We start from the raw sequence: 9,935 nt of genomic DNA, 5'->3' as shown, positions 1-9,935 counted from the left end.
TATCGGGATATATGTATATGTATAGCTGATTCACTTTGTTATACAGCAGAAACTAACACACCATTGTAAAGCAATTATACTCCAATAAAGATGTTTAAAAAAAATGCAGTGCATAACAATGATTACACAGTCAAATCCCTTAAGGCCATTAAGAGTCTGTAATTCAGGCCTAGAATAGAGAATCCTACACCTATTTTTCTAGGTGATGATTATTGTTACAGAAAATTTCTTTTAATGAATATAAGGAGAATAAAATATATATTCCATTATAATTATGTCTATATATATAATGTTTAATGCAGAAGGAAAAAAAACTACATAATTTCTTACAAAGCGCATCTTTTTCAGAAAAGTAAACGTTATTTCAGACAAAATATTTCAATAGGAAGAAAAGGGGAAATAAAAAATTTTCACACCAACCCAATGCTGTGTCCAAGCTACATGTTAAAAGGACATCTCTAATTGTTACCAAAAGGTGTAAGAGGGCAGCATACTTGAATGTCATTTCTCTTTCAACATTTTTACCTAGGTAAGCAAAAACATATTTAAAGACACAATATACATTAGAATTTTAGAATATATATCAGAATGCTTAACAATAATAGATAACATTTATTATTGAGTGCTTACTATGTGCCAAGCTGTATATAATCTGTTTATTTCATTGAATCTATAACAATAACCCTATCAGACAAGTTTACTATGATCTTGATTTTATGGATGAGAAAACAGTCTTAACGAGGTTAGGTAACTGCCCAAGGTCAATTTGTGAATAAATGATGGAGCTGGCATTCCAACCCCTACAGCTAACCTTAGAGTTAATACTTTGCTGCTTCCAAAGAATGTTCAATTATTTCTACTCTTGGTGGGAAGAAGGACAATGGTTCCCAGTTATGAAACGAAGAAAATTAAACGCATAACTTGCCAACTGGTTTAGATAAAGGTGGACGATCATAACGTAAAGCAATACATTGAAATGGAGGTAGACACCTGGGAATATTTGTCCAAAGGTATGACTCAAACGAAAGAGGTACTTATAGGGACAAGACAATTATCTAATTAATACGTTCCATGTAGTTCCAGAGCTTATTGAAGATAATAGATCGGATTTTACTGCATGCAAAAGTGGGGCCAAGAAGACTGGATTCCAGGCCTAATTTAACCAGAGAAGCGCTACTTCTCTCTGTTTTATATAGTGGGATGCCATGTAATATTTATTGAACAAAGAGTTCTGCTAAAACGTATATGTATAGCTGATTCACTTTGTTATAAAGCAGAAACTAACACACCATTGTAAAGCAATTATACTCCAATAAAGACGTTAAAAAGAAAAGTATGAAAACTATTGATTTAAGCAATGAAGATCAAAGCAAATAATCAGTGGTCACTGGGAATCAAGGAGCAACAGAAAAACCAGTTACAGGTAGTATCTCCAGCCCCCGGGAGGACTTGTGTAAACAAGTCAATCATGACCAGGAAGGGAAAAGAAGAGAGCAGAGAAACCAAATTTGGTATCATTTTCCTCTGTCTTTAGGAGAACATTTCTTACAGTGCAGATCCGCAGCCGATGAATTCTTTCAGCTTTTTTTGTATGTCTGAAAACACCTCTATTTCCCCTTTGTTTTTTGTAATGTATTTTTGCCTAGTACAGAATAGGTTGGTGGTTTTTTCTTTCAGGTATTTTAAAGATGTTATTCCACCGTCTTTTCACTTGCACTATTTCTGACAAGAAATTTGACGTCAACCTTGTCATTGTTTCTCCTTTGCAGCATATAGTTTTTTCCTTCTGGCTGCTCCTACAAGTTTCTCTTTATCACTGGTTTTGAGCAACTTGATTATAATATGCCTTGGTGTAGCTTTATTATGCTTCTTGTGCTTAGGGTTCATTGAGTTTCTTGGATCTGTGGGTTTGTAGTTTTCACTGAGTTTGGCAAGATTTCAGTCATTATTTCTTCAAATATTTTATCTGTTTACCCCCTTTTGCCTCTCCTTTGAGAACTCTAATGCTAGTATATAAGGTTATTTGAAGTTGTTTCACAGCCCACTATGCTCTTTTCTTTCCTTCTTTTTTATTCTTTTATCCACCTGGGTTTTATTTTAGATAGTTTCTATTGATATGCTTACAAGTTAGCTAGTCTTTTCTTCTGCCATTAACTCCATCCAGTGTATTTTTCATCTCATGCATTGTAGTTTATTCTCTAAAACTACGATTTGCATCTCTTTTATGTCTCTAGCTTATTGAGTGTATGGAATACAGTTATAATAAGTTTCAGTGTCCTCTCTGATAATGCTAACATCTTTGTCAGCTCTGAGTTTGTTTTGATTGATTATTCTCCTTATGGGCTGTGTTTTCCTGTCTCTTGTTATATTTGACAATCTTTGATCAGATGTCAAACACTGTGAATTTTACCTTGTTAGTGCTAAATATTTCTGTATTCATATAAATAGTCTTAAGCTTTGTTCTGGGATGCAGTTAAGTTCCTTGGAAATAGTTTGATAACTTTGAGTCTTACTTTTATGATTTTTTTAGGCAGGCCCAGAGCAGTGCTAAATCTAGGGATAATTATTCCCCACTACTGAGACAAGACTTCTCTAAATATGGTGATCAATACTCCATGAATTATGAGTTTTTCTAGTCTGGCTGGTGGGAACAGACATTATTTCCTGCCCCATGTGAATTCAGAGTACTATTCCCTCTAATCCTTTCAGATGGTTTGTTTCCCAACCTCTGGTAGGTTAGTTCCTCACATATACATTTATTATTATTTTTAGATGACTGTTCTTTTTTTTTTCCATATTCTTTTCCATTATGGTTTATCACAGGATATTGAATATAGTTTCCTGCACTAGGACCTTGTTGTTTACCCATTCTCTATATTATAGTTTGCATCTGCTAATCCCAAATTCATAATCCATCCTTCCCCCACCCCACTCCCTTGGCAGCCACAAGTCTGTTCTCTATGTCTGTGAGTCTGTTTCTGTTTCATAGATACGTTCACTTGTGTTATATTTTATCTTCCACATATAAGTGATATGGTGTTTGTCTTTCTCTGTCTGACTCACTTTACTTAGTATGATAATCTCTAGGTCCACCCATGTTGCTGCAAATGGCGTTATTTCATTCTTTTTTTATGGCTGAGTAGTATTCAATTGTATATATGTACCACATCTTCTTTATCCATTCATGTGTTAGTGGGCATTTAGGTTGTTTCTATGTTTTGGCTATTGTCCTCACATATACTCTTTGATCAGTACTCTGCTGAATACTTCAGGGAGACTCTGCAAATTTCTAGGACTCTCCTTGTGAAGCTCTCTGCTCTCTAACCTTCTATCCTTTTTTTAAAAAAATTTATTTATTTTAATTTATTTATTTTTGGCTGCATTGGGTCTTCATTGCTGTGCATGGGCTTTCTCTAGTTGTGGCAAGTGGGGGCTACTCTTCACTGCGGTGTGCAGGCTTCTCATCGCAGTGGCTTCCCTTGTTGCAGAGCACGGGTTCTAGGTGCACAGGCTTCATTAGTTGTAGCACGCAGACTCAGTAGTTGTGGCTTGTGGGCACAGTAGTTGTGGCTTGCAGGCTCTAGAGCTCAGGCTCAGTAGTTGTGGCACACGGGCTTAGTTGTTCCGCGGCATGTGGGATCTTCCCAGACCAGGGCTCAAACCCATGTCCCCTGCATTGGCAGGCGGATTCTTAACCACTGTGCCACCAGGGAAGCCCCTAACCTTCTATCCTTTGAACTTTAGCTGCCTTGGTCTCCCTGGACTCTTAGCTCTGCTTCTTCAACTCAGAATGTCCACTGAGCTCTGCTTCTGGTACCTCTCCCTGTGCCATGGCCTGGCATTTCTTTCAAGGCAGTAAGCTAGGGCAATGGTAGGTCTCACCTCACTTGTTTCCCATCTCTCAGGAATCATTGTGCTTCATTGGCTGATGTCTAGGATCTTAAAAACTGGTTTCATCTATTTTGTCTTTGTCTTTTTGTTTGTTTGTTGTTGTTAATTTTGGAAGGAGGGTAAATTCAATCCCTGTTACTCCATTTTGGCCAGAAGCAAAAGTCCAGGATTGACTTTAATCAATTTACTTTTTGACCTCCCCCCACCTTTTTGGGAGGGACCTAAGTGGTTCAGATGCTAACAATAATAGGGTTAATTTGGTTTCTGCAATAGGAATCTGTCAAGTAATATATATGTCAACTAGAAGCTTTACTGAGAAGCAATGCCAGATGATACAGGTTTCCCCCACTATCTGAAAATAGAGAGTTCCTATGAAACCTTTTATAAGCTGAAATGGAGTAAAGAAGCAAATACCTTTTTTCATAAAAATGAAAATCCTCTTTGATTTCTTTCAGTTAATGAAAACAGATATTAATGTAGGTCTTCATAAAATCAAAGTGACAAAAAGTAAACATGAAAAGCAGGTGACACTTGTATTTCTTACCTTTTTATCCTTGCTTAGCTGATATTCCAGCATTGGTCTGTGGGTGCCATATGCTGAATTACAGTTATGCCTCCATCTATGACTAATTTCTGCATTTTCTAATAATCCATAAATTTATATCCTTTAAAATAATGTGACTTTTATTTGTACTCACCTTGGTGAATAGCATCACTTATTACTTTTTCTTGTTCTTTTAAGAGGAACCTTGTTTGGTCAAAAATGACAGTGTCAAATTTCCAGTTAGCAGCAGGAAGAGTACAGAGGCATACAAGTTTTTTTAAGATAGGAGAAGCTGCTGCTTCTAGGAGACAGTATGCTTGGCACTGGCTATCTGCAAAAATAAAAGCATTAAAGGCAGTGTTTTTATAAGGATGGTATGTTATTTTTGACAAATCAATCATACATGTTACTTCATGGAAACCTGAACTCTATCCAAATTCTTTTCTGAGTTAAAAATCATCAGATTCTATAGAGGCTTATTTTAGTATATTTATTCTAAATAAACTAGTAAAAACAAAAAAAAACCCTCTGTAGAATTAATATAATTTTATGTTTACCTTGTTTATTAGAAAGGATTTATTCAGTGACTAATTTGGCAGGGCAAGTATGAGGAAGAGAATCACATAATTTTTTTCTTTTCCCTCCACTATTAGCTTACAACCTTAAGATGAACACATTTATAACAATGACAAATTGTTTTTAGTTTTCACTAGAATATCAATATTTAAAGATCTGCATTGTCATCTAAAGGTCATAAATGAAATTTAGCCAAAAGAATGAAATGATATTCAAGAACTAGTGTCATATTTCCTTATCGATTTTAATAGTGAGCATGATGTTCTTAAGCAGGCTGTTCTTTAGGGGTCAATGTAAAGAATATTTTTCTTTACAGCAGAACAAATAATTTTAATTGATATAGGAATCAATAATAACTTATTTACACCACCTTGATGGTGGGTAAGAGAACAGAGAGAGCAGCCATCAACAGTTCATTTTTCTAGACTGGAAAGAAAAGTCTGAGTGAGGAGTTGCAGTTTGCTGTTCTCTGATGCATGTAGGGAAGCAGCAGTTTAAATGAAGGAATAAATAACACTTAGTGGACTGGAATAGGGTGATGGCGAGGGAGGGGCAGAGGCAGTGAATAAGGCACTCCAGGTTTGGAAATAACCTGAAAGTAGGACTGGAATGAAGAAATATCTGAAACAAGTGAAGAAAATTACATGGAAAATAAGGTGTGTCCTAGATACCCAGGAAAGGGCTTTCATATTTACTTAATTTGAATGCATTTAAAAAGCATAATGCATACCTGATGCTTGAATTTCAATGACATTATCTGCTCTCCTTTCCTGATTTGCTTTCTCTAGTGTTTTATTAGTACAAACAATAGGATTTTCTTCTTGAAGAGTTAAAGAATGTTCTTCTTTGTCTTGAAGTTCTAATAAAAATATTAATTTGTATTGTTCAGGGAAACTTAATGTTGATTAAAATGCTCTCTTGTAATATGATCATAATTGTTAAAATTCTTTGAAATGCATCAGTATTAAAGTGAGCAACTATTCAGGTCAATGGACTTATTGTGTTGGGTAGGAAGCTGAATGGTAATAAAGGAAGGAACTTTGGCATCAGATCAGTGTTTCAATCCCAGTTCTGACACTAGCCTCAGTTTCCTCATTGTAAAATATTGATTAATATACCTACTTCGAATATTGCTGTAAGGTGTTATAAACACCAAGGATGATTCCTGACACCTAAAAGGCACATACTGTTCTACTTCATTTCTCTGTGACTGTCCACAGACCCTTCCTCTGTTACTAATTCCCTCCTATGCCCCAAACCCTACCTGTCTCCATCCTTTCTTAATAAGGTCATTTCTTACTACTTAACCTTTAGCTCTCAGGAATTTTCTACAGGAAGCCTTATAAAACTGCCCACTCTACTTCCAGGCCAGCAAAGTGCCTTCCTTTTTGTTTCCTCAGCACTCGGCATAGTCTCCTGGCACTGACAATGCTGTATGGAAATTATCCGCATGTCTGGTCCACTCTATTACACTGTAAGCTTCTCAAGGTCAGCAACATTATCATATTTATCTCTGATATGTGATTTAGTGCCTGGCACACAATGTTCAATAACTGTAGTTTTCTTCCTTCGTTTGTAAGTATTGTAGAGGATTAAAATATATATATATATAATTTATTTATGATTAGAGTTATATTAACTAGATTGCAATGTTGTCCATTAATAATATGATTACAAGATAATTTTAGAAAAACATTGCCATCTTGAAACGTTTGAATATATGAGCTTTAAATACACAGTGAAAAAAAGAACAGAGTAGGGGCTTCCCTGGTGGCGCAGTGGTTGAGAGTCCGCCTGCCGATGCAGGGGACACGGGTTCGTGCCCCGGTCCGGGAAGATCCCACATGCCGCGAAGCGGCTAGGCCCGTGAGCCATGGCCGCTGAGCCTGCGCATCCGGAGCCTGTGCCCCGCAACGGGAGAGGCCACAACAGTGAGAGGCCCGTGTACCGCAAAAAAAAAAAAAAAAAAAAAAAAAAAAAATACCAGAGTAAAATATCCTAAACTAGATTTTTATTATTTTCAAGTAGACTTTTTATTAACTATAAATAATTTAAATAGCTATGATTAAATACTACAAATTATTGGAGTTTTTGAGGGGGCCTAATAAGTTGTAGCATTCTTTCTCACCCCTGTATCAACTATAAAATAAGACAAGAAGTAAAATATATATCAAAATATTACCTCTGTTACTAATAAAAACTAAGTTGGAGAAAGGAGCTTTGTTTGAGAGTCAAAAGAGCTTGTTAATTAAACAACAGAATTAGAGTTACCTACCCTGCCCCAGACTATACTGGACTGGGCCAGGATTCTGCACTGTTGGGGAACTGCTCGGGAAAGATTCATGACATAGAGAAGCAGAGGAGAATGCCTGTTACTTGTGAGGCAGCTCATTCCTGCAAGCTTATGCTCAATTTATTCTTTTTCAGATTTACAATACAGATAATTAATTCCAGTTCCTCTGGGGAGAACACATTAAAGGGCAAAGAGGCCAGGAACATAATACTAATAGAAGAAACATCAGGAGTACAGAGCATTCCCACCTAACATCAGTATTCCTTTAATTGTTTAATTAATGGCTAACTTTTAAAATAAGAAAATATTCTTTTTATCTTTTTCTCCTTTCTTGTTGCTTTCTCTCATTTTCTGTTGCCAATATACCTTGTTACAAGACATCATCACATGTATGACAACCAGAAAAGGATGTCAGTGCTAATTTTGGATTGGTTTCCTTTTTTTGATTGTTTTTTGGCCTCAAATATGAATAGAATCTGAAAACATTCACAAACCTGAAAACAACAAATCTTTAAAAAATTCCTATTTATGCATCACATTCATAAGATAATTCTTTATATTTTGCTTATTCTTTCATGTAGAAATTATGCTCTGAATTATGGTGCAAATTGGTTAGAAAGTTCTGTTACATATAGAATTGTCACCTAACAAGGTAAGTTATAATGTGGTCAAACAATTACATAAAAAGAAACTTTATGACAAATATATATAAACATAAAGGGTCACAAAATTCTGAGACCTTTAAATACATTTCTCAATTTTTGTTGAATTTTTCATTGTGAAAATGCACTGATGGACAAAGTAATATAACTTTATATAGATCTATAAAAGGCTGTCATATCATGCTGCATGCAAAGAACAAGCATTCTTTTCTGCTTTTCTATGTCATGACTTTTTCCCAAGCAGCTCCCCAACCATGGGGAATCCTGGCCCAGTCCAACATAGTCTGGGTCTGGGTAGGTACTCTGCCCAATTCTGGTGTTTAGTTAGCAAGCTCATTGGACTCTCAAACTAATTTTTGGTATATATTTTACTTCTTGTCTTATTTTACAGTTTATTCAGGGGCAAGAACTTGTGTACATGAACAGTATCAATACATAGGACAGTAAGACCTAAGTATACTCTAACTCTCACAAATAAATATTTTTGTACTTATTTCATTTGGGTAATCTGTGTCAAACACATTCTAGAATACTAGAATTCTAGAATTTTTTTTTTTTACCAGAAGTGAAATGATATGATGCATTATACTACTTTGATATGTTTATAAGCGATGAATGTAAAACAGTTACAACTTAAACAGAAACTCTTTGATAAAGTTAAAAAGAGTAATAGGCAATCAAACAGGCAAAAGGTTCTTAAGTACACATTAAAATACAAGTTAAAATATGGAGGTAGAACTGTGAGCTAAAAGAAAAAAAGAGGGTTTCCCTGGTGGCGCAGTGGTTGAGAATCCGCCTGCCGATGCAGGGGACGCGGGTTCGTGCCCCGGTCCGGGAGGATCCCACATGCCACAGAGCAGCTGGGCCCATGGGCCATGGCCGCTGGGCCTGTGCGTCCGGAGCCTGTGCTCCGCAACGGGAGAGGCCGCAGCGGTGAGAGGCTCGCGTATCGCAAAAAAAAAAAAAAAAAAGAATGGCAGAATGATCAGCAAAAGTTAGAAATGTTATGAATCTGTATGACCAAGTTGTAGAAAGTGAGTTTCTACAAATAGTGGCTTTTCTTAAAAGTTCAAATGCACTTTTAAATTTTTTGGAAAATACATATATACCTCTATATCTGTATATCCCATATCTATCTCCGTATATAATGTGTCATGAATCAATGACATTTTCTTTGACTTTGAAGAATAATGTGTTTTATCTGAAGAGCTTTATTTCTTTACCTTCTATAATAAATTATACATTTAGTCCTTGAAGTTATCATACTTACACCAAAATATTACTAAATTACTCACCATCTTTTCCATCATTGTCTGTGACTTCAGTCTTTGAGGTGCAAGTCTTATACTTATTTCGCAGCATAATAAAGTCATTCAAAAGGTCCAAATTATTCTCCTGTTTTTTACCATGTTTAAAAGATGCTTCTTCAATTTTGGAAGAGGAAGATAATTCAGTAGATGGTACTGTGCTGTCAAGTTCCAAGTAATCTTTATTTTCTTTAGTTCGGATTATTCTATAACTTAGTTCTAGGTCATTCTTTGGTTTTTCTTCTTTTCGTGGTCTTTCAACAGCGACATATTCATCAGAAAAATACGAGCCTGTTACTTCTTTTGCCAGAGGTGGAGTCTTTTGTGAAGGTGATAAATGATCATTTGTAGATATCTCAATAAGTTTAATAGGTGAGGAACAACTTTTATGTTCTAGCCATGCTGAAAACAGAAAATGAAAATATCCAATGACTTTCATGCCTAAATGAATGATCTACTAGGGTATTAAGATAACCTTTAGTTCTGGGTTCTTATTAATATAATTTGATCCTTACGAGTACTTTGTTTACTGCTTTTATTTTTTATTTTTTTTTTAATTTTTTTTTTTGTGTGTGGTATGCGGGCCTCCCTCTGTTGTGGCCTCTCCCGTTGCGGAGCACAGGCTCCGGACGCGCAGGCTCAGCGGCCATGGCTCACGGGCC

The 9,935-nt window shown here is 35.9% G+C and overlaps 1 protein-coding gene across 1 annotated transcript in view; it reads right to left on the bottom strand.

The window, feature by feature from the left end:
• Window positions 1–9,935, bottom strand: part of SHOC1 (shortage in chiasmata 1) — a 94,666-nt gene that overhangs the window by 44,261 nt on the left and 40,470 nt on the right. Inside the window, exons 12-15 of the mRNA XM_024126477.3 lie at window positions 9,262–9,675; window positions 5,742–5,861; window positions 4,590–4,766; window positions 421–525 (exon numbers count right to left, since the gene is read on the bottom strand). Coding sequence (XP_023982245.2) covers window positions 421–525; window positions 4,590–4,766; window positions 5,742–5,861; window positions 9,262–9,675 — 816 coding nt within the window. The remainder of the gene's footprint in view (window positions 1–420; window positions 526–4,589; window positions 4,767–5,741; window positions 5,862–9,261; window positions 9,676–9,935) is intronic.

This window comes from Physeter macrocephalus, chromosome 9 (assembly GCF_002837175.3).
Source record: "Physeter macrocephalus isolate SW-GA chromosome 9, ASM283717v5, whole genome shotgun sequence".
Lineage (NCBI taxonomy): Eukaryota > Metazoa > Chordata > Mammalia > Artiodactyla > Physeteridae > Physeter > Physeter macrocephalus.
This window is presented reverse-complemented; position numbering and strand designations above follow the sequence as displayed.